This window comes from Vigna angularis, chromosome 7 (assembly GCF_016808095.1).
Source record: "Vigna angularis cultivar LongXiaoDou No.4 chromosome 7, ASM1680809v1, whole genome shotgun sequence".
NCBI lineage: Eukaryota > Viridiplantae > Streptophyta > Magnoliopsida > Fabales > Fabaceae > Vigna > Vigna angularis.
This window is the reverse complement of record NC_068976.1, coordinates 21,134,085-21,159,859: the sequence shown is the minus strand read 5'-3', so window position 1 is coordinate 21,159,859 and position 25,775 is coordinate 21,134,085. Positions and strand designations below refer to the sequence as shown.

At 31.4% G+C, this 25,775-nt stretch overlaps 3 protein-coding genes across 3 annotated transcripts; 2 read left to right on the top strand and 1 right to left on the bottom strand.

The window, feature by feature from the left end:
• On the top strand, window positions 1–4,411 carry LOC128197768 (probable transcription factor KAN4). The gene is made up of 4 exons (XM_052880492.1): window positions 1–395; window positions 878–954; window positions 2,297–2,397; window positions 3,047–4,411. Exons 1-4 carry the CDS (start codon window positions 275–277, stop codon window positions 3,159–3,161), a joined length of 414 nt encoding a protein of 137 aa, XP_052736452.1. The 5' UTR covers window positions 1–274; the 3' UTR covers window positions 3,162–4,411.
• Window positions 4,412–4,840: 429 nt separating this feature from the next.
• Window positions 4,841–9,371, bottom strand: LOC108336213 (uncharacterized). Its single transcript, XM_017572566.2, has 9 exons — window positions 9,102–9,371; window positions 7,696–7,899; window positions 7,482–7,570; window positions 7,256–7,394; window positions 6,403–6,477; window positions 6,090–6,211; window positions 5,941–6,016; window positions 5,734–5,793; window positions 4,841–5,117 (listed from the first exon to the last, which is right to left on the bottom strand). Exons 2-9 carry the CDS (start codon window positions 7,828–7,830, stop codon window positions 4,989–4,991), a joined length of 825 nt encoding a protein of 274 aa, XP_017428055.1. The 5' UTR covers window positions 7,831–7,899; window positions 9,102–9,371; the 3' UTR covers window positions 4,841–4,988.
• Window positions 9,372–19,405: 10,034 nt separating this feature from the next.
• LOC108338708 (BTB/POZ domain and ankyrin repeat-containing protein NPR1) lies at window positions 19,406–23,657 on the top strand. The gene is made up of 4 exons (XM_017575756.2): window positions 19,406–20,660; window positions 21,057–21,810; window positions 22,570–22,767; window positions 23,050–23,657. Exons 1-4 carry the CDS (start codon window positions 20,100–20,102, stop codon window positions 23,319–23,321), a joined length of 1,785 nt encoding a protein of 594 aa, XP_017431245.1. The 5' UTR covers window positions 19,406–20,099; the 3' UTR covers window positions 23,322–23,657.
• Window positions 23,658–25,775: the final 2,118 nt, after the last annotated feature.

The window sequence follows — 25,775 nt, the reverse complement described above, 5'->3', positions numbered from 1 at the left end:
CTTAAAACACGTTTCATTCTCTGGTTTTGTCAAATTGAAATGAATGGAGTGATAGAAAAACGACAATTTTATTTGAAAAATAGACAAAAAGAATTTGAGTGAAATATTATAGGTTTTAAGAATTCATTTAATTGAATTTCATGAAAAGTCATTGGGCATAGACTTTTGGAGGTTTCTTGCTGCAGCATTCATATCGAAGTGTTGCAGACTCTTATTATTTAGCTTTGCCATAAAGAATAATCTGATATATTCAAAAGGGTGAAACACAGAAAAAATGAAAAATCGTGAGAGAAGTGTCAGGCAGTACAACAAATCTGAACTTCCACGCCTTCGTTGGACACCTCAACTCCATCACCACTTTGTTCAAGCTATTGAAAGCCTTGGTGGAAAACACAGTAAACTTCAATTTCCTTCATATCATAATAATATATTCTGTTCTATCTAGGGTTTATGTATATGTTTAGGGCTTCCAAAACCTGTTGACGAAAGCATCAGATTAGGGTAGAAAAGTCACCGTTTGATCTCAGAAGGCCAGTTTAATTAATGCCTCATCAAGCTTTTCATCAAACCTTTGAACTTTCCTTCACTCTTTAACTTTTCTGCTTTGTTGACTCACTCTTCTGCATGTCTGAGTTTCATTTTTGCCTTCTTTTTCTTCTGATTCTTGTCTCATACTGGGAGAAGATAGTTTGTGTCAGCAATATATGTTATTTATCATAGAACATATGCATATAGATGAAGTTCGTTTGATCTCTTTCTTCTCTTTGTCACTGTGGAACATGAAACCGAATTAAGGTGGGAAGAAACTGTTTGAAAATTGAGATATGATTGATTATAAACTGCAAATAAAAATCATAGAAGCAACATGGTTTTGCAGAGGCAACTCCGAAGAGAATTCTGCAGCAGATGCATGTGAGAGGGCTCAAGATCGCTCACATCAAAAGCCATCTTCAGGTATTTCTGTCTATATATATATATATATATATATAAACGGTTAAGTTAGGTTTAGTATTACCTTCATGGTATAAGAGTCATGAACAGACATTTATGACTGAGATTTGTTTTTCTAAGTTTATCATATTAACCGTTATTACATAGTTATCATGTTTAGTTTCGCATGATAAATCTATCTCTGACATAGGTTAAAAATTTCATATAGATTAAATTTAAAATTCATTTTAAAAAAATAAATATATATTTTTATATATTAGGTAAATTCAGCACAAATTTATTTATTCACTTTGGGAAAAAATATAGTTTATGGAACGTGAAGAGATATCTATGAAAAACATTAATTCCTGATATGATATATTGTTCTAGGGCTTTTTCTAGTCCTCAATTAATTAGGTCATCACATCTCTGTCACCTCTTTTCCTTTTACATTAAATGGCTCAATAAATGAGTTAGACCAAATAGTTTGAAAGTTAGTTCAATTATTGCTGAAAAACAAAATCAGAAAGCATACAGTGCCTTCTTTCAAATAATGACCATATTTCATGGAAAACTTCTTAAGGCACTGCACAGTGCAGGCATAAATATACTTGAGTTTTTCAGAAATTTCCCTTTATGTAAACCACCACAATCTATTAGTGCAATTTTTAAACTATGTTATTATGTGAAAATGATGAAAGATTTAAAGAAAGGACAAATTTCTAAACAATGTAATAAATTTTGCTAGTCTTGTAACTAAAAAACAACTACATATTTATAAATAAGTACTACTTCAACCCTTATATGTGGTAATTAAGGATTGTAATAGTATATCACTTTAATAACATTTTATCATAAATTCAGCATTACATATTGTTACACAAAGATAAATAAAAATTTATATTACAAAAAAGACGAATCAATCTATATGAAAAAAATGTAACTACACCATATTTCACGGATAACACTACATCGATTAAAATACTATTATATTCACTTGTTTTTCCTTAATTTAGATATTTTCTTAGTTATGGTATTATATTTTAGAGAAATAACTTTTAAATTTAATTTAATTTCACAAAAACTAATTTATGAAACCACTTATATATTTTAAATTAATTTTATCTGTTGAACACATACTACACTAACCTAGTCTCGCATAAGTTTTTCTTACATAATAGTTTAATATTAATATATATGACACAATATTAAATATCTAATATTAAAATTGATATTTAAAAATATTTTATTTTCTTGATAAAATGAGTACGTAAACTTGATTATTTTGTTAAGTATGAATTAAGAACATATTAATTTGAATAGTGTGGTATGCTTACATTGAAGAGAAATGGGTTTTGTTAATTAGATGTACAGAAACATGAAAGGCTATGCCAAGAAATGTGCAGATGAGTTGATGGAAGGAAATGTAAAGGATTTCAAAGTATGCTCCATTTGTCCAACCCAAAGGTATTTTCAAAACATTTTTGCTTATGAGTATGTTGAATTTTTCTTTTCAAGATTGGGACAACTTTAATTTCTTCTTTTCAACTACCTTTTAGACATAATTTATATATCTAAATCATTAAAGTATATATATCTAATATCATCAGTAAAACATCTAGTGATTTAAATTTTCTTTTTAGAGAAATGATCGAACTATCCAAAATTACTATCATTCAATTATATCTTTTACATATTACGTAATTGAGTATTATTGAATTTGATCCCTAAAATAAAATTAAAAAAAACAGTGAATATGAATGAAACCATAATTGAATTACTTAATAATTTCTCAATCCTCTTAACATTGAGAAACAAGAGATTGTAGTGTCTTAACCATAAACATATACATGACTAAAAAATCCACCTACATATATTAAAAAACTAGCAAATGAATTAAAAATTCATAAACATATATGAAAATTAAAATGTTATTAATTCTTTATCGTCAATTTAAAAAAGTAAATACATGTCATTGAATATTATTGGATCATATATATATATATATATATAATTTATTGGTCTTTTAAAAATGAGTTTTATGAAAAAGTTGATTTTATCATATTATGAATTTAATACCATTTTCATATCTTTTTACAAAAATATGAAAGCACAGAATAATGAAGAAGGTGGAACTTCAGCTCTTAGACAACAAAAAAGGACTTTCACAAAGCAACGAAGAAACTGATTATGATCTAAACCAGGTATTATATCACTTTCCATCTCCCTAATATTTTACGACTTTTAATTATATGAAGAAAAAAAACATCATGTAATGTCTCGAAAACCTATGTTCTTGTCTTCACAATTAAGCAATCCACTGTTCTTCATCTGCAAGCATTTTTTTTTATGCGTATATATTAAAATTTTAATACTAAACATTTCGACAGGGATAATAATTTTCATTTAGACTGCTTTAACTATGACTCTGATATCATGTTAGAGGTAAACTTTAAGTTTAACTCAACCTCACAAAACCGATTTGTAGGGTAAGGTTTACACCCACTTATAAACTATGAAATATCTTTATCTCTAACCGATGTGAAACTTCCAACAATTATTAGGTAAAATATTTAGCATACTGTTGAAAAGAAAAGGAGATGTTGATAAAATGAATATTATTGATATATTTTATATATTGGTAAAAATATTGCACGAAGCTGAGTCAACTTCATGGTTGGTTAGAGATGATGGGTCAAATGAAGAAGAAAATGTTCCTAATCTATTATTTTCCTTCAGCACACCACTAATTTCTATGATGAAAAGTGAGAATAGCAAAGACATGATGCATTTTTCCTCATCAACTGCACCACCTAATCATTCTATCGATTCTAGTTATACACCTTCCTTTGGAAATACTTATATTAACTTAGACCTAGCAATATGAATATGTCAATTCTAATTTTATTTACTTCATTATACAGGTGCGAACACACTAGTTAATTACTGTTAACAATTTAGGTTGATAACTTAGTTGATTATTATATTCTTTATTACAAGTTAGCTAGTCTTGTTAGCCTTAATAAAAAGGTTATCTTTCTTCTTCTGTATAATAATTATAGTCATTATGTTACCAGAATCTAAACCATGATTATTAATTGGCGAAAAAAAATCTAACAGTATGATTCATCGGGCAGAGCTGGGGCAACTTTATTCTTCATTTGCATCAAGCCCTAGGGTTTATTGAAATTCATTCACTTGCATTATGCCTTTTCTTCTTTAACACCATGATCATATAATTTATCACTTTTCACTCATTTCTTATTCGTAATTCTTTTCTAGGAGTTGTCACACATTGTAAATGAATGATAATTTCATAAAGTCTCAATTACCTTTATTCCTTGTAAATACTTTTTTTTTTCAAAGAGTATGTGTTTAATAGGTAACAGAAAAGTAAAACTATGCAATTCATGTTTGGAAATAATTGTTTAAATAAGTACATAAGATTTTGAAATCCATTCCATAAAATAAAAATTCATTTCTGAGGAAACATTTTCATTAAATCAGAAATTTACCAAAAAATTCCTATAATCAAGTGTAAAGTTCATTTTATCAAAAAGACAATAAAACCAACCGCACTTCTTATTACTACTTATAAATCCAAATATTATGATTTTGAAAAAATTAACATGAAATACCATAAAAAAAATAGTTCACACAATAAGATTTTTATAAATTAACTTTAACTCGTTAAAAGATTATTTTATTATTTTATTTTCTTCTTTAAAAATTATTTATAAAAATGTCATACAAGTACTCCTACTGTTTACGTAACACGAAAAAATTAATAAAACTCATATGAGAAGATGGACCGAAATGACAGGTTAGAAACACGCCTGCCAAATTAATTGAAATAAAATACATCGCATTTAACAATATAATTAAAATTAAACCAATAAATGTACATTAATTGGGAAAAAAAGGCAGAATGATTATATTTATACAAGTTCGGATCACAGGGGACCCAAACACTTTCAACTGTTTCTGTTCTCTTACATCTTTCACTACACATCATTGACATGTATTCATTTTCCTAAAATATCACTAAGTACAAACATTCACTGTCTCTTTGCCAAAGTCTTTCTCAATCCTTTGATGATTTTTGAAAACCAAACCAAGTTCATAATTGATAGCACCAGCGGCACAACAATAACTAACACTTGTCCAAACGACTGCATCTGCTCAACCTGTTTTGAATAATTGTATGACGTGAGATCCTAAGCTTTATAAGATAAACTTTGCTTGACCAGAAATTTGAAGGAACATGTTTATGATTCCCATGCAAGCAAGACTATAGCATTTATTACAAAAGCTAAAAAGATTACCCCATTCATCTTGACAATGCATGTAAATGCAAGAGTCATGATCTCATCTCACAACAAAGCACTCTCTAATCCCTATCACGTATGGGTGAATTTCCAACTATCTAATGGGAAGAACATTCATGACTAAGTTGTTCACATGATGGATCTACTGCCACAAAAATTGGCTTGCCAAACATGGAGTCAAATTGTAAATTTGTTGGAACAAGTTCTACCAATTCCATCTTATGGAGGTAATGGTATGTACGTGCTAGTGTAAACTGAAAGAGACTCCCACACTAAATGCTGATCCTTGCACCCACAAACTCACCTCACCCTCCCAATTCAACACACACGTTATACATGTTCAGAAAGTGATCTTGTAGGGCAACATAACATTATTAATCTTAAAAGGCCAAAAATTCAATATTATGATCTGATTGTTGCAAAGCAGCACAAATACCAGAAAATTTCTGAAATTCATTACGTCAGTAGTTATTACCTGATCGAAGTGCAAGTAGACATGGTAAAACATGTATACGAACAAAAGTATTCTGGCAACCTGCACAAAGACCATTTCAGCAAGTATGTCCAAGATGCCAGGATGAGATTATATGTACTCAACCTGACAGGCAATTCAGAATGATTCCACAAATACACAAAAAAAGAGTGACGTAAATATATTTCAAGCTGTGATGACTTGACCCACCATCCAAGCAATGAATATTACAACTCCATTGATGATATAAGCTTTCGACTTCTTCATTCCAGCTGCATCAAGATACCTTCACAAACACAATATATGCATAAATAAATCAATTACATGACATATACTGCAACATTTAAGAGGTAGATTACCATCTCAAATTTATCCCAGGAGTTGTTGTCTCAGAGATCAGGACCATGTATGTGTATAGCTGACCCTCTCCACTCAACATTGAATAGGCTACTGCTACTAAAGAAAGCAAATGATGAATCACCTGAATCAATGTCAGCATAAAGTAATGTTAATCCAGACCCACAACCAAAGAAGGTGAAAAAGGAAGGAAACCAAACTCCTGCCATAATCATCTTCAGCTGGGTTCCTATGAAGTGGAATATCTCAAAATTGAATAGAGTTCAGATGAATAAGTTGGTTTAACTCATGCAAATCAAAGGATATGATCCTTACATACTCATATCCACCAAGAGAAGGAAAAAACCAAAATATCATCCCAAGGTCAGCGATGAAGTAACCGACAGATACCTGTTACAATAAAATTGAAACAAACACGCAAATTTCATAACCAGATATAAATAAAAATGTCTTGCAGATCATAATATGATCTATAAACATAATTTTCTGTGTTACCATTGGATGTATCAGGAAAATCAATGCAATAAAAAGTCCAGATTTGACGTAAATTGTTACTAGCAACATATAGAAAGCATTACTGACTAAAATGGAATTGGCAGATATGCATAATAAAAACATATGGGACGATCTTTCTTTTCTTTCTTCAGCAGAAAAATTAATTATGAAAATCAAGCAGCATGTTTCATGCAGCAGAAGCAGAAGGCACATATACTTACTCATCAACAATTTACTTAAAATATTATTTTTCTTTACCCTGGCAGTATATTCCTCTTGTCTGTCTTGACTTTGTAACAACACATGGGTGTCCTCCAAATTTAAGACCAGTATGTCTAGTGATTCAGACTTAACTTACATTATATTTAGTGATTCAGACTCATCTAAAGTATATTATCTCATACTTCTTTTGGAACTCCTCTACATCACGCCACTCGTGTTAATATCAGAAAATGGTATCAGGCCACTAAACAAGATGACATAATATATAACCGTAGTTAGCGTACAATTCAACTCCATGATCCATTCCTTTATCCAATTGATATGCCCTCAACAGTGAAGTAAAACAATTATAAGTGATTGTTTATCATAGATAATGGTGACGGGCAGATATAAATTACAAAGAGGAAAAGTAAAGGCAAACAAAATTGGCAAGGGTCCACATCATTCTTACCCCCAGAGCAAATGTAGACAATGAAGAGCTTCGTAATGTAACAAGTTCAGAAAACTCGTCGTCAGAAAATAGATTGGAGCAAAACACGAAGTATAATGACATAGTTGTTACGAAAATAGCATGAATTGTTGACATAGAACTGCACAAATAATAGGAAAAAAATCATAAATATATCTTCGTCATAAACTAAATACGATCATTCCATGAAATGGAAATATCCACTCACCGATTATTCCACTCAACGCGTTGGATTCTAGTGAGACTGGAATAGCTCTTAAAGTGAACAGTGCTAAACAGCTGAGTCAGATCATAGACCTGGAAAAACAGGGAAATATTTAAAGATAAATGAAAAATAAAGATATATAAAAGTAACCATAAAAGCTCAAGTCAAGTGAAATACTTTAGAAAATAGAATGAGAATATAATTTATTACACCATACCATCTTGCAAGCAAAAACGCCACCGATAATAGAAGTGTATGGAATCAGAGGGTCTGCTAACAAATATTCCTTCACAAATAAATTAGCCCGATTCTGGTAAGATTTGAATTTCATCATTTCATTAGAAGCCAACATTGCAACACTACCCCTTGAATGGGAAATCTTTTGAAGATCTTATGAGCTTTCTGCCTTTACTCCTGTACCCTGTTTTATGAACAAAAACAAGTTTGAACACAAGATGTTGCAAAATTTAAAAGCCAATGATGAGTCCTAATTTGTTTTGCCTGTGAAAATGACTAGAGAGTTAAGGATAACTATCACATAAGTCACACAAATCAAGAGAAAGAAACTTAACCAATTAAGAATTTGTCTATGGTGTGCCAAAGAGATAACTGATCAAAACTTTCATATGGACGAAAGCTAGAATATAATCACATTAGGAATGAAGAAATAGGAGGAAAATGGAGGATGGGCATCCTCCTTGCAGAAAAGGATAGTCGACATCCAAAATTAAATATAAGTGTGCTAATATCTCAGTGAAAGCAATCTTATACCAAATCAACTCTAACAAGGTAAGCAAATCCAACGGAAAATCCAAACGTTCAGAATCGGAAAGCAAGAAAGTTGTTTGCATATAAAACACATTGCCACAACACTCTTCTTTTACTCCATCCAAAACCTATTAAATCAATCAAGAAGGCAAGAAATGCTCCATATCCCATGTACATACCCAAATTTCACCCGAAACACTCAAAGGTCTGTTCCAATTTCCAAACGTTGCTATCCAGCAATGTAAATAACAACAAACAACATTATCGCAGATCTACCAACCAAACCAACATGCGTGAAGTTCAATTATTAATATTTACAGGAAATAAATCATCCATCCGGAGAGGGTAGGAGAAAATTGACATACCAGGTATAAACACTCTTCAACCTAAGCATCACTGATAAACGGTTTATTCATTAATACCAAGCCTAACCAGTTACCACTATAAATATCATTCGCAAGAAAATCAAATAAGTTACTATTCTCTGAGTGTCAGTAACTTCTAAAATCAGTGCAGAGCTGACAGAAGACACTGTCAAACAAAAAAAAAGGTGAAAAGTCTTAAATCATCTAATAATTGAAGTTCAAGAAAACGAAATTCAGATAGGGTTCTAATTTCACATAAAAAACAGCACCCAACGGTTCATATTAATTGTAACCACTTGATCAAGTGAGATTTGAAAGCACCAGCTACAAGTAAGCTCAGCGACGAAAGAATAAAAACAAAAAGAAAAACATTTCATAAAACTTCAGAGTAAAACCTCGTCAAGAGCTTTAAAAAAAAAATAACGATAACGATAACCGAATCGTTTAAGCTTTAGCAGCATTGAAGAGAGGAGAGAAGGAAGTAAAGTACCGAAGAAGAGGGGACAGGCGGGAATCGGGCGTAGGGGAGAAATGCGATCAGTTGGTTGGTGTGTGTGTGTGTGAGAGGTGAGAGTGGCGAAGGCGGTGGAATCACGTTGCGTGTGCAGTGGTGATTGAAGAAAAGGAAGGGAAAATCTGGAACATTGAAAACCCTAACATGTTGAATCGGAATCGGAATCGGATTGGATTGGGATTGGAAGAAGTGAGGCCGAGGAAGAAGATGGCAGAGATAGGAAGAAATATTATGGTTGGGTTGGCACCCGCGTCTTTTATGCATTTCTTATTTTTTCTTATTTTTCTTTTAAATAAATAATTAACAAAAAGAAAAAAAAAACACAACAATAATTTTTGACTGGTAACTACTCAGTTTTCAATCCCTTTCATCAATCATTTCAATTATTAGCTGCGTATACTTCGTCTCTTGTTCTTATACTCTTATATTAAATCTCATTTATTGTGTTGGCTTTTCTACTTTTTTTTTTCAATAAATAAAAATGTTGATGATATTTAATAATGGTTATGGAAAAGAATTTTGCAAAATATTCTCATTTAAAATTCATTTATTATTTAATTCTGGTACTAAAATATTTTTAAATTAAGCGAGAAATGTTTGAGCTGTGTCTCTGTATTGGCAACGACATGGAAATATTTGAGTGCAGAAAACTCATAAAAGTTGCAGAAAATGGGAAATCTGTTGTTGCTGTTGGAAGAAGAAAAGTAGGATTGTGAAGGGACAGAAGTAGTTTCATCCTTTGCATGCTTGCACAAGACGGTGTGCTTAAGCAAAGTATGTGCTATTTATTGTCTCATTATGTGAATCAAAGAACAGTGGTCACCATTCACTTTTTATTTTATTTTTGTGTGCACACTAAGTTTTCACGAATAAAGTTTATTCTAAAGTCTCCTCATTATATATACTGTGTGCCATAAACCAATGTTTTCTGATATGTTATTGCTAGCACTGAAATTAATGCATATTTGAAGTTTAGACTTCAGAATACAAATATGAATACTCCTAAACAACACGTTTTATTATTAGGTGGCTGACTTATACCAACAAAAAATTTAATAATTTATATATGGAATCTGATAAATATTGGGCGCAAAATATAAGCTGCATTATGTCAACTTAAATGTACTTTCAAACTATATGTCACTTAAATATTTACCTAAAATTAGGTAATAATTAAATTAGTTAGGCTTTAGTATCATTCTATTTGTTTCTGCTTAAATATTTATCTAAAATCTCAAAATTATAGCAACTAATAAATTTTAATAACTTGATAGAAATTATATCATTTTTTATATATATTGTAAAGACATAGCTTTTATTGATTTAACCTTAATAAATAAATGGATAAATTGTGTATAATATTTAAATAAAAAATGGTATTGAATCGTTTTATTTACATTGATAGTGTATGTATTTAAATATAAAAGTAACGTACACAGTATAATCATAAAAAAGTAGCGCACAATAAATAGTAATTTATAATAATATTAATAAAATAAATACTATAATAAATTGATGGTGATGAATAATTACAATAATTATTGTAATCTTACATAATAAAAATTGATATTATGAATAGCTAAACTCAAGATTCATAAATGAATAATTAATATTCGATTTGGGATTCTTTTTTATTCCTTTCCTCTTTTCTCTTTCTTTTAGGAGCGTCCTTATGTCTCAAATGTCTCAAGATTCAATTATGTCTCTTATCAAGGCTTAAGAGGCATGTTTTCATACGTTGTTCTTGAACCGATTCTACTGGATTAAGAAGAAGTTTTTCTACATTTAGAAAAAACCCTAAAGAATAGTTTGACTTGTGGTATGAAACAAACTCTATTATGAGTTTGAAGCATCTAGGCGCGCATTTGAAACGTTTTGGTGAGTTTTTAAAATATATAGTTATATGCATCTTCCACATGAGAGAAAATTAATTCATGCTGGTGAAATTCTTATAAGTATAATTATCTGTGGACTCTGAAATTGGACAATATGAACTCTTTGTAAGGTTTAGTGACATTCAAGAGCATGATGATATTATAATACAATAAAATTGGTGAACCTGTCAGCTTTAACTCATCAAAAGGTTATAAGGTCAAAAAAAAGAAATTTATAAAACAATCTATAGAACTAAAATGTAACAAATAAATTTATGGTCCAGACTAACTCATGGGCAGGTCTTTAAGAATCGATTTCAGATTATGATAAATAAAGTTAGGTCAAGTCCAAGTTAAGTAGACTAGTTAGGTTAAATCCAAGTCAAGCCAAGGTTATTAAGATTTAATCGTGTTTAGTTCAGCTGAACCCATATTAGATAGAGTTGAGTTTGGTTTGTGTCAAATTGAGTTATGTTAGGTGCACCTCAACCCAAAGCGAGTCAAATACATCTCAAAGTGAGATAAGTAAACACATTCAAGCCCAATCAAGTCGAATCAAGTTAAGTTGGACCCATGCCAAGCCAAGTTAGATCATCAGGACAAATAAAGTCAGGCCCATAACAAATTTAATAAAGTTTTGTCCATATTAGACTAAGTTGAGTCAAGTCATTATTAGGTCAAATATAATTGGGCTAACATCAAACAAAATTAATTTAGCTCACCTTGGATTAAGTTGAGTCAAACTAACATTTGCTTGAGTCGAGGATAACTTATTTTTGGTCGAATTAAGTCAAATCGACATTAAAACGAGTGAAATCAAGTTGACAAAACTAAATCAAGTTAGATTTACATCAAATCAATTTCAAATCATATTATATTATTTTAAATTAAAAAAGTATCAACCAAATTTAAATTCATACTAAATAATATCAAATTAGACTGAATTTAAATTAAGTTAAATTGATCTAATCAAACTAAGTTAAGTTAAACTATAACATTCTTGTAAATATTTAAAATTAAATAAAAATGAATTTATAGTTAATGTATAATATTTAAAAATTAATTTATAATTTCAAATATTTAAAATTTAATTAAAATTTTGTAATCCAGGCAAACTTACATTAGCATTGATCCTAACCGATGATTTAAAGAATATTTCAATACATTCATTTGATTGACTAATAAAAAACTTCTTTAGAAGTGAATCAAATTCACACTTCTATCCATTACGTTCTACCTACCCCTACAGTAAATCATAATTATTTACCGTTGATAACCTCTGGCTCCTGACATGCGTAAATCTGAGAAATTTACTTCATAGAAGAAAAAAATGTTGAAACAACTAAGGTTAGTTGAATGAGTAAATATTACTCATAACGATATGATTGATGACTTTTTTTATCAGAATGATTAATGAATATAACAAATTAATATCTAAAAAAAATACCAATATCATGAAATATTACAAATACTCAAACTAACAGTTGCGATGTGGATTACAATCGATTAAAAGACAACTAAAGTGTAGTACTATTATAGATATTGTTGAGATTTATTTATATTAAAATTTATAAATTGGAGTTGAAATTGGGAAAGTTACCTGGAAAAAAGCGAAGGTGAAAATAAAAGGAAGAACACTGAATTGAAGAGGTGGGGTTTGGAAGGAGAAAATGGGAAAGATGGAGTCGAAAGTGATTATAGCGATGAAAGGGCACCCAGGAAGCGGGAAAAGCACGTTAGCGGAATCCATAGCCTCATCGCTCGGAATTCCTGTGTTAGACAAGGACGACGTCAAAGACTGCACCCAACCCTTGCTGCTAACCTCACCCGCCTCACTCCTCAACGACCTCTCATACGACGTCATCTACCAGATTGCCTCCACGCAGCTCCGCCTCGGCCTCAGCGTCCTCCTCGACTCCCCGCTCTCCCGCCGCGCCCACCTCGACCGCCTCCGCCGCCTTGCCAACGACCTCTCCGCCCGCCTCCTCATCATCGAGTGCCGCCCAGCCGACCACAGCGAGTGGCGCCGGAGACTGGAGGCGCGAGGCGGCGGCGCGGGCGGACACAAGCCGGCGACGTGGGAGGAGCTGGAGAAGCTTCTGGAAGGGTACGGAGGGTGCTCGGAGTACGACGTTGGTGACGTGGCGAGGCTAGCCGTGGATACAACCGCAAATGTCCCTTTCGAAGAGATCTGCTCCACTGCGTTGGAGTTTATCTTCACTCATGCTGCTAAGCCACTTGAGATCTAGCCACGTGGCTTTCCAATATCATTCTCATATTAATTTCTTCAATCCTTACTATAGGAGAAACAGCATTGTAAATTATTGTAATAACTCTTCCGATTGCACTTGATAGCATTATAAATATTTTTTTTTTTGTAAAAAATGAAATATTTTAAAATTTGTCACCAAAATAAAAGGACGTGTTATATATTTTACTAAATGTTATTGGATATGATAAGATGGATAAATATTAATAAAAAGTTCAACGAAATCGACAATTCACACGATAATAAACTCATATGCGCAAAAAAGAAAATTGCTGATATAATTCTGGTTAAATATTTTGAAGTAAATGTCATTGAGTATATTATGATAACAAAAAATTAGTGCCTAGTAGAAAAATAGTGATGGAAAAATATATAGAAACAGAACCTGAACAAAAAGTTAAAACTTCTACTTATTGAAGCAATTACATACAAGAGAGAAAAGAGAAAATGAATACAAACCATATACATATTTGTATAAAAAAAAATCAAAACTTGAAAAGAAAATTGAAACCTATACATCTTGAAATAATTCGGATAAAAAGAGATAAAAGGTGTAGAAGGAAAATAATCGTCAATATTTCTTGTCTTTTTTTTTATGAAAAAAATTACAAATATGAGAAAAAAAAAAGAAGAAAAAATGTTGCATGCACACTCGTAGATGATATATATCATTTTGGCACCTACAGATATATATGATTTAATATTTTTATTTTATTTTTATTCAAAAATAATATAATCGTCCTTTAAATTATATAAGTTATGAGTAAACTTATATTGAAAATACTACTTTTAATTAAAAAAATTGGAAATAAAAGCCTTCGTATATTTTTTTTCTTCTCATACATTCCTCTTGTCTGTTTTTAGTCATTAAAAATGTTCAACTCACTTTATTCCAACAATTTACAAGTATAGTGTTCAATGATCAAAATGAAGTCTCTAAGGCTGTGTTCGTATGCGTGGATAGTACTATTCACGGTGAATTGCGAAGACTGATTTGTGAAGAAACTAATGTTCGGTTGGGACAATTTGCGCGGAGAGAAAAGCGAGGATTTGTGAGATTGATACATTATCACTATCCCACTAATTTGAGAAGATTTGCGATGATTTTGAAGAAAAAGACTGGTTTTCCCTGAACGAATTGGAAATTTCCAAACACGTATTCAGTCAGGGTTACAATAAAAAATGCATATCCATGAAAACGTTATGGTTGACGTAACCGGTTACAAAGATCGGTTACACGTTTTCAAAGATTTCCACGCCCTGGTGTAATCGGTTACACGTGAACGTAACCGATTACTCCCACAGTAAGATTCCCTCTTCGTCTTCTTTTCCCTTCGTTCATTTCAGTGAGATTTCCTTTTCATTTTCGCTTCTCTCGATTAGCAGCTCCAGATCACAACTCTCCACCAGAAGAGTGCCACCTTTTTCCATCAATTTCTTTTAAGCCATGGCGCCACGGTGAGTCTATATAAAACTTTCATATATTTATAAATTGGGGTACCCGAACATCAATATAAAACTTTCTTAACCACCAAAGTGACAATCTTTTTTGAAAAACAAAAGAATAGTAATGTTAATTCTGCAGTGTAAATCAAACCCTTCCTGGAGTTGATTCTGCAGATCCTGGAGTTGATTCTGCAGATTCTGTTAGTGTAACGTCCCGGCAACTCACAGGGACCATCGACTGCCCCCACAGATCACCACCAGGCTTTCCAGTGTGCTTAACCATGGAGTTCTTATGAGTCAGGCTACCGAAAAGCAAATGCATTTTGGTGATATGAGTAGTCAAATCAATTCCTTTAAGCTATCCTTCAACCGTATAGTCCCATACCTATACAGTCTCCAGATCCCTCTCATTCCGGTGTATGTTCGATTCGTCCATGTACCCCTTCCACCCGAAGCTGCCAGGAGCCGCTCCTTGTCTGTGCCCCCTGCACCATGCTTCTTGCACCGGCGTCACTCCCCGCCCTCGTCTCCGTGCCCGGGTGTCACATGCCCACCAGCTTTTGCTCTGGTTCGTCCTCGAACCACACCGTACTGGGAGAGGCTAGGCTCTGATACCATCTGTAACGTCCCGGCAACTCACAGGGACCATCGACTGCCCCCACAGATCACCACCAGGCTTTCCAGTGTGCTTTGTCCTCACTCGCACACTTTCCGGGAAAACTTCCCGGAAGGTCACCCATCCCAGAATTGCTCCAGGCTAAGCACGCTTAACCATGGAGTTCTTATGAGTCAGGCTACCGAAAAGCAAATGCATTTTGGTGATATGAGTAGTCAAATCAATTCCTTTAAGCTATCCTTCAACCGTATAGTCCCATACCTATACAGTCTCCAGATCCCTCTCATTCCGGTGTATGTTCGATTCGTCCATGTACCCCTTCCACCCGAAGCTGCCAGGAGCCGCTCCTTGTCTGTGCCCCCTGCACCATGCTTCTTGCACCGGCGTCACTCCCCGCCCTCGTCTCCGTGCCCGGGTGTCACAGTTAGACCAAATGCCCAACACTCGTACCCTTTTTCTGTTAGGATGGATTTTGGCACCTAACAACCAGAGGAGAAGACAATCACAAGGCACGCACGAGCTTCACCACGGTCTGCTGCGATCGCAGCCCTTGCTGTCGTCGACCCTCTCTGTCCTCGCCGCCGATGCACGTCGTCTTGCTGCCCTCACAGCTGCTCTTATTTTCTCCCCGCCTCTGTATGTTCTTCGTGGATGTAATCTTTTTGAATTTCTCCTCGCAATCGCCTCTGTATATATGAATGTAATTTTTTTTATTGCTATGAATGCTTGATTTTGTTAATAAAATATAAATATATGAATATATGAAATGAATTTGATTGTTAATTTTAGTTGTCTTTATATGGTTGTTAAATGTTATATTTTTGGTTAAATGAATTTGATTGTTAATTTTAGTTGTCTTTATAAATTATTCATAATTTTTTTCTCTTTATAAACATTTTTACCATTAAATATAACATCATAAAATAACATTTTATATTACTTTTATAACTAGGGGCATTTTGGTAATCTTCATTTTTTACTAATTAAACTAATTTTTAAAATCTATCACATCAATCAAATCCTACACTAATTCTCAGAAACTTTACTTCCAAATCCAGTCTCAATTACCCACAAATCCACTCAAAAAAAACAACTAAAAAATTACCCTCAAATCCACTCAAATCCATTCAAATCATCTCCCCCAAATACACCAAAATCCACTCAAATCCATTCAAATCCATGATAATAACAATACCAGATAAATTAAAACATTTATTAAAAAATTTCAGTATTAAAAATTGAATGTGATATAACATTACATGTTTTTTTTTTATATATTTAGGTTAATTTACTTTCAAATTTACGCATCTAAATCATGTTTAAAATTAATTACTGAAAAGTTTAAGTCGTACATCATGATTACGACTTCGTCTTGTTGTGAAATGTATGCATAATTTCTTAATAATAACTAATTCGTTTTTGGGTTTGGTAACTTCAATAAAATTAAATTTAATTAATTACTATTATTAAACAAAGTCTAATATATAATTGGTAACTTTAATTTTAGATAAAATCGTATATATAGTTAGTAACTTCAATCTTAAATAAAATCGTATTTCAGTTCAATTTTACTAAAGTCATAAATATGGTTGATAGATAGTAAATGAATTACATCAAAATCAAAATAATTTTTTCAATTATACTAAATAAAATAAATAATTTAAAGTATAAAAAAATTAAAAAAACGTACTCAAATACGACTTCAATACAAAAATAATAATAATAAAGAAGTTATACTTGAGACATACTACTTCAAGTTTTTTTATTTTTTATTTTATTTTACTTAAACAAATATGTATTTTAATAATTTTTATTAAATATAAAAATAATATATTTTTTAAAAATATTATTTTTTACATATATATAATAAATAAGAATATGTATAAAATTTAATAATCAAATTTTAAAAAAATGAAAAATGAAATATTTACATAAAATGTTTAGGGAAAATACCGTAAAAAGGTTTTATTTTTGATTTATTAATCAAATTATAAAAAATAATCTCAAAATAATAAAAAAAATTATACAAAACTTTAAAATGTTTAAATTCTTTCTATTCAAATTATTAAAAAAATTAAAATACTAAAGATTACTCAAAAATTTAAATTAATAAGAAAAATGTCTCCAAATTTAAATATATAATTATATAACACTTTGAAAAAGAAATAAAAGAACTAAAAGTTAATTAATCAAATTAAAAAGTAATTTAAATAAAAATATATTTATATAAAAAATTTAGAATAACAATTTTTTTATATAAAATAAAGTAAATAAATTTATAATATAAAAGAATTGAAAAGTTTGAAATCCCAGTTCTCGAGTACAGTTATCATACTTGAGACATGCGATTTAACTTTTTTTTTTAAATTTTTTTACGTTTAAATTATTTATTTTATTTAATATAATTGATGAAGTTGTCAAAATAATTGTATAATTTTGATTAATTCATGAATTATGAAGTCGTGAACAATATTTACTATTATGTATGACCCTATATAATATTGAAGTTGCTAATCATATATATAATTTTACACTCAGTGATGATTAATTAAATTTAATTTCGTTATGTCACAAACTTAAGAACAATTTTAATATTATTAAGAAATTATATAATATTTTACAGCTTTCTTATAATAAAATTTTCATCACGATATAAATTTAATTTTTTCAATAATTAATTTAAAATGTAATCCAAATTTGTAGATTTGAAAATAAATTAATCCATATATATAAAAAAATCTCATTTACAACATAACTAATAAAAAAAAGGTTATAATAAATATAAAGATTGTATTGTATAAAGAAAATGCTGATATATATATATATATATATTCACTCTATAAAAGAATTATATAAAATAAATTGCTTATAGTAACTATGTTAAAGTAAAGTTCTCTAAAAAAATGGTATTAATTTCAAATTATGTGATTTATGGTTGTTAAGAAAGTAACATCATAGTCACTTCCAACTATCTAAAATCTAAGATCTAACGTTGGATCTAGTCAAAAGCATATATGTCTAACACGCTTTCATATTTCTAAGATAAGAAACCATTCTATATTGTAAAAAAATATGGTAATATGAATACGAAAGCAGGAGAATCTGATGCACCCAAATTCAAACGATTCTGTCTGCACACAATTCGATGTGCTCCTTCTGCATTGGACAATCCGAAACAAACATTCTTTTTTAAATTTTTGTTAACATGTTCAGTCTACGATGGTGCAGCACTAAAGTTGGACCACTGTTCCAAATTTGATATAATTTTATTAGAATTATTATATTTATTTATTTTTAAAATTTAAATATCAAACTATATAAAAATTTAAGAATTTATATCAAAATTTACAAAATAAAAAATATTTTTAATCCTATATATATATATAAGAAAAAACTTCAGCACTTTGGTATCAGTAACTTAATTTGGTATGACTAACTCAAATTTTACTTTCCTTTTCTTAGAACACTTTCTTTCCTATTTTTGCCACTACAATATTAAAATATTCTGTTGCATCTGTAATTTTGTTTCTATAAACACTCGAATATATACATACAGAGAAAGAGCATCATTCACAGAAAAGAGAAAAAGAAAGATAAATGCTGTTAATGTTCTTCCTAATCCTTTGGGTTGTACAACTTAAAACTGAAACTGCTGGAACAACTATCATGTTTTTTTTATATTATTAGAGATTAGAGAGAATAAATTTGATTATGACAAAACGTATATGCACTTTTTAAGATGATTTTTTCCCTTAATTGTTGAGGGAAAGTCTTATTAGTATTTATTTTTCACTTATAATCTTATTTAATAATCCTATGAACTAAAACAGCAATCAATATAAATTTTGTCGTTTTTAGAATGAACAAAGGCTGCAAGAGGAAAAGTCATTCACTGCTGTGCTCAATTTTTGTGCTTAAATAAATTCCCTAACCACTTTTTCCTTTTCAAATCACATGTTTTACATATGCATTTTAAATTATATTGATAAAATACTGTAACAATACTCGGTAATATTTATTTATAGCATTAAGAAAAGAAAAAGATTAAAAAAAATAGACAGACAGAACAATCAACCTTGGTAGTTCCAGTTTTCTTTCACTTTGAGAAAAACAGGGATTCCCGGTTACCGAGCATCATCTCTCTGTTATTTTCCCTATCTTCTCTTTCCATTTATTGGTCAACCTTTGGTTCATTTGTTCACTTTTTCTTTCCCTTCCAAGTTTTCCCTTCTTAGGTTCAAGGGACTTTCAGACCCTTCACTATTCTTCATGTCAAACTAGCCATGTTCTTCAGTTTTTCTTTTTTTTTCTTCTTTGCAGCGTTTTGAAGCCTCTCCCAAGTGTCTCTTGCTCAAGGTTTTTGATTCTGGTTCATTCTCTCAAGCTGCTTTTGAGTTCGTCTTCACTCTTAACTCTAAGGGTCACACTCTGTAGTATATATCCTTCTTTGCCTCTGGATATCTCTTTCCGTACAAGTTAACTGATAAAAGTACAAACTTTATTGTCTCATGCCTCAATTTCTTCAGATGAAAAATTCATCTCAATTTATGCTTTCCAGCAATCTGAGTTTTGTTGCTTGACTTGCAAGTGACTTTGGTGCTGCGGTTGGGGAAACAGTGCCTTTGTGGAACTTTGCTTATTTGAGCTTGGTTTGTTTAGCTGTATAATTTGTTGTCTAGCTTTGCAATTGAGATGGGTACTTGAAGGGGTCTGATTTCTTCTTCTGGTTCTAAATTAAGTCAACCAGTTGTTTGACTCAATTGGAACCTATGGTATTTGGGGTCATGGATAACTCAAATGATTCATCATCATCCTTGAGTTTTGTATCATCTCACCTCTCACATGGTTCTAGTAATCACAACGCGTCTTCCTCTACCAGCAATGAGCATGTGGCAAATATTGAAATTTTGACTCTGAGTAAGCTCAGTGGAGGCCTTGAGAAGTTACTGATTGATGCTGAATATGATTATAGTGATGCTGAGATTCTCGTTGAAGACATGTGTGTGGGTGTTCATCGCTGTATATTGGCCTCGCGTAGTCCTTTTTTTCATGAGCTTTTTAAAAAAGGAACGGGTGGATCAGGGAAGGAAGGAAAACCAAGGTATCTCATGTCAGAATTGGTGCCTTATGGCACAGTTGGATATGAATCTTTCCAAGTTTTCTTGCACTATTTGTACACTGGAAAGCTAAAAGCTTCGCCAACAGAAGTGACAACATGTGTTGATGAAACATGTATCCATGATGCATGTCGCCCTGCTATCAATTATGCATTGGAGCTGATGTATGCTTCTGCCACTTTTCAGATGAAAGAGCTAGTTTTACTTTTTCAGGTATGTTGTGTTTTAGGCTGAGTATTTCCTCATTTCTTGTTATTTTTCCTTTTCATTGCTAATTTTTCCACAAAAGAGATGAAATGTGACAAATTTGAAGCAATTTCACTGATCATTCTTGGCTGAAAAACTCAAACACCCCCTGTTAATACTACCAGAAAAAGTACTCCCAAAGTTCACCTATTACCTAAGACAAACAGCATATAAACATTATAGTTTTTGCAGGTTTTGGAAACTGTTTCGAAATTTACATGCTTATCTTTAGGAATGTGTTCAAACACTTTATCTATTTTCCTAGCAAACATATTCTGAAACAGATGTACTCCTAGCCTGCATGCAAGCACACATGCATACTTTTGACTCCTGCTATATATGAATGTCTCTTCACTGATGCAGCGGCATCTGCTAAACTTTGTTGAGAAGGCTCTTGTGGAAGATGTGATTCCTATTCTTTTGGCTGCTTTCAACTGCCAAATAGACCAGCTTCTCTCTCGGTGCATTCACAGAGTTGCAAGGTCTGACTTTGACATCATATCTTTGGAAAAAGAGCTCCCTTATGAAGTTGTGACTGAAATCAAATCGTGCCGTCTCTCATCTCAGCCAGAATCGGCAGCTGATACAATGGAAGTGGAGCCTTTGAGTGAAAAGAGTATCAGGAGAATCCATAAATCATTGGACTCTGATGATGTTGAGCTACTGAAGCTTCTTCTAAATGAGTCTAGGGTCACTCTAGATGATGCATATGCGCTGCACTATGCCTGTGCCTACAGTGATTCTAAGGTTATTCAAGAAGTTCTTGGTCTAGGTATGGCTGATATTCTTCGGAGAAATTCCCGAGGATACACGGTTCTTCATGTGGCTGCAAGGCGAAAGGATCCATCCATTTTGGTGGCACTGCTGAATAAAGGGGCATGTGCAACAGATACCACTCCAGATGGTCAAACTGCTCTTTCAATTTGTCAGAGGTTGACAAGACGCAAGGATTATCATGAGAAAACAGTGCAGGGTAAGGAATCTAACAAGGATAGACTCTGTGTTGATCTCCTTGAGAGGGAGATGAGAAGAAGTTCTATGACTGTGAGTATGTCTGTATCATCACAGTTAACAGCTGATGATTTGCACATGAGACTGGATTACCTTGAAGATAGAGGTATGGCTTTCACTTGTCTTTGTCACTTTGTTTCCATGAATATTGGGTCTGAGTCAGAAATTTGAAAGGGTAAAAATCAGAAATTTATTATCTTTTCTTCAGACAAATATTTATACAAAAGCACGGAGTTATAGATTATAAGATTAAATATGTTTTTAGTTGATGAATTTTAAAGCAAAATTAGAATTCGTATCTAGTTGAATCTTTAATATATTTTGGTTTTTAAACTTAAAAAATGAATAGATATAGTCTTTTTTAAGTTAATTTTTTATGTCTTAAATGCATTTTGTTAGCATTTGAATTGTTTAAATTATTTAACATGTTTTTACTTCAATGTGAATGTCAGGTAAGAAACAAACCTATTTGACACATTAAATTTTTTTTAATATAATTAGACTAAAAAGATTATATTATTATTTTTAAAGTTTGAATATCAAAGTACATCAAGCTTTTGACATGGACTCTAGATCTTAATACAAAGTTACACATAAATAAGGAAATGAAGACCTTGAATAAAGATAGGTTATAATATGAGTTTGATACTCTATTAAAAGGTAAACTGGTCAGATTTTCACCCCCAGTTATGGTGTATTTATAGTTTATAGTCTATGTAAGACTTTCAATAATAATAATAATAATAAGTTGTCATTTTACTTTAGGTCCATGCATGCATCAGAGTCACAGTGAAACAGTATTTGCATGATGCTTTTCAATTGGGAGGCATTTGAACATGAAATTAACATGTTCCATATGTTGCAGTGTTATTTGCTCGGTTGTTGTTTCCTGCTGAGGCTAGGGTAGCCATTGAGAATGCTGAGGCAGATTCTTCATCACTGTACGCAAACGAATCAGCATTGAAGGGCACAAATGGAAAGCTAAAAGAAGTTGATCTAAATGAATCTCCCTCTGCTCGAGCCAGAAAACTTCAGTTAAGACTGCATGCCCTTATGAAAACAGGTATGTCCTAACACAATTTTGAAATGGCTTCCTATAATGATTATGCATGATAGTGAAATACGAACAACACTTGTCAATTAATACCAAATCAAGCTTGCATGGCCTTGTAGTATAAAAACCAGTTCATACCTTGTAGTGCTTCTGATATGTGACAAAATAAGTTGTTCTGCCGAATGCCTTTTTCTTTTGTTCTTATGATAAAGTTCAATGTGCAATTGTGGTAGTTCATGAGTAACACAGAAGGAAATGAAATCAATGCAACTAACACAGAATTTTGTACAGTTGAGAATGGTAGGCGCTTCTTTCCCCATTGTTCAGAAGTGCTTGATAAGTTTCTGGAAGATGATATGCCAGATGTGTTCTTCCTAGAGAAAGGCAGTGAAGAAGAGCAGAGAATGAAGAAAGCACGATTCATGGAACTTAAAGATGATGTTCAGAAAGCATTTCACAAAGATATGGCTGAAAATAACCATTCAGCATTTTCATCTTCAGTGTCCTCTTCATCATCTTCTACTCGGAGGGAAGGTCTTAACCACAGAGTGAGGAGAAAATGAACTCCATCTTCTGCTACTGCAACTTCCAAGTATAAGAAGAAGCTGTGGAATATTCAGTAAATAAGATGTTGTGTTAAATTAGAGTGTTTTGGTAAAGGAAAACAAGCACATTTTTTCTAGCTTCATTTTTGTTTCTTGCACTTGTTTGACCAAATGAAGAAAAAAGGAAGAACTACTGGCTTGTAGTATATTTTTTATCCTTTTCCAAGAAGCTTAAGTACTTGTAAAATCTTACATTGATATCTCAATCAACATCCTAGATTCGACCACATTAGCACATGTATAAATAGGAATAATTATTTAAAACTTATATACAAAACTGTTTATTTGATGTCATTTTTTATTGATTACCTCTGTTAGTTGTAAGATTGATTACTATTTTGAAACTTTTTATTTCTTTTTATAAGAATTTCTTAATTATTTTTCACCAAAACATATTTAATTATTTTAATTCACAGTTATGAGTTTTCTTCTTCTCGTGAAAAGTGAAGAGGTTAATTTTATGTTAGTGCTATTATTCCCACCACAAATTAAATATCTAGAGATATTTTTGAATAAAAAAATACTACAATTACAAACAAAATTTAATGTTAGTAATTAAATTATTCATTTTTAATTAATATGAATTAAACATTCTTGTCCTATGGAGAGAAAACTCTTACAATTTTATTTACTAAAAGCATATATATAAAGACAAGGTAATGGATTTTTCTTAAAAATGATTATTTTTACAATGATGTATACCATGAAAAGAGAAATCTAATATCAAATGTCCAATTGGATTTTTCTTTCTTCTTTTTGTCAAGAACACGTGAGAAGAGATTATGTTATGATTGTTGTTAGAGACATTTAAACTAATTATGTATTAAAGGATTCCAGCAAAACTCACAGTGGATGTCACAAGATTTTTTTCAAAAATCTCCCCTTATTTTAATCATCTGGGTCAAAGGATCTAAATTTCAAAAGGCCCAACACTTTCTCCATTTTTATTATATTATGGTACCAGTTTCCTTTAAAAAAAATTGAGTTACTCTTTTTCAGATAGATTGATATAGAATATAAAAACTATTGCATTCTAAAATAATTTTTCTAAATAAAAGGCTCAATTTTTTTAATTCCTTTTAATGTTAAAAGGAATGTGCTTTCAATGTTCATATTGCTACAGGTATAAAGAAAATAATTATGGAAAATGGAAGTGCATCCATCCACTATGACAGCAGCGTGGTGTAAGAGAAACATTTTTTCCTTATGGAGGTGAATTTAGTAATAATGAAGATACAGGTAGAAAAATCATGAAGTTGTTGGCTGAAAGTCCAACATAGCCTAATTGGTAGAAAGCCTAAAAAAAGTGTCCCATAATAGAATTGATGAGAGAATTACTCCCTACACCATCCCACATTGGTCTCTGCACCATCACATTTTTTAAAAATTTTAAAACTATCCTTTACATTTTAAAAAATCCTACACTCTCACTTCTTTTCTTCAACAAATTTCGACATTCATTGAAAGAAAATTTCTTCAATGAATTTCGATATCCGTTGAAGGATTTTTCAAGCCTTCAACAAATTTCAAAGTCCGTTAAAGAAAGATATTTTTGGTATGTTGTGGTGCAGGAAGCAACGTGAGGTGGTTAAGGGAATAACCATTGATGAGCTAGCACTCCAAATATTTCATGAAACATCTCTTTTTATACTGAAAAGATCTGAAATGTAAAATGTACATTCTAAAGTACCCTTTTTAGAATGAAAAAAAAAAAGATGTTGACTAAATTTTTTTAAAACTATCTTCTGTAAGAATTTTTATTGCATATAATAAAGTAAAATTATATCTTGAGAAAAGTAGTTGTGGTTTCTATTCAAAAACTATGTTTTAATCTCTTCATCAATGTATTTTCAAAATTTTATGGTATTTACAGTTTTGATCATATTATATAAAGATAGATTATATAAAATGGTATTAAAAGAAAGTGATTTTTGTCTGTGGAGAGGAAAGCAGGAGAGAGACCATAAGAAGAGGAGCATGATTTCTTCCTCCTTTCCTAACATTACTTTGGTGAGTTTTCCAGATCAATAATCATGCATTTCTCTGTACTGAAATACACTATACAAAGAAACAAGAAACCAGAAACCTTTAGGAAAACAAATTCATCAAAACTCAAATATGAGCCTAACCATATAAAGGACTGATAACTCTTTATCCTAAAATCTTAAAGCAATGAACTAATGGATATTTCACTGCTTTACTTTCTCATTTTATCCAATGTAAGACTTGTAGTCACACTTGAATTCTTAACAATATCGATGAGAGAGACAACCCACAGCACTAATGAGTAGTGAATAAACTTATATAAAATATCATATCATCATTTTATCCCAAAACCTTTGAGTAATGGTTTATGGATCTTTCTACTTGTTAGTTATCTTAACATGTGTGTATAAAAATAACTCAGAGAAC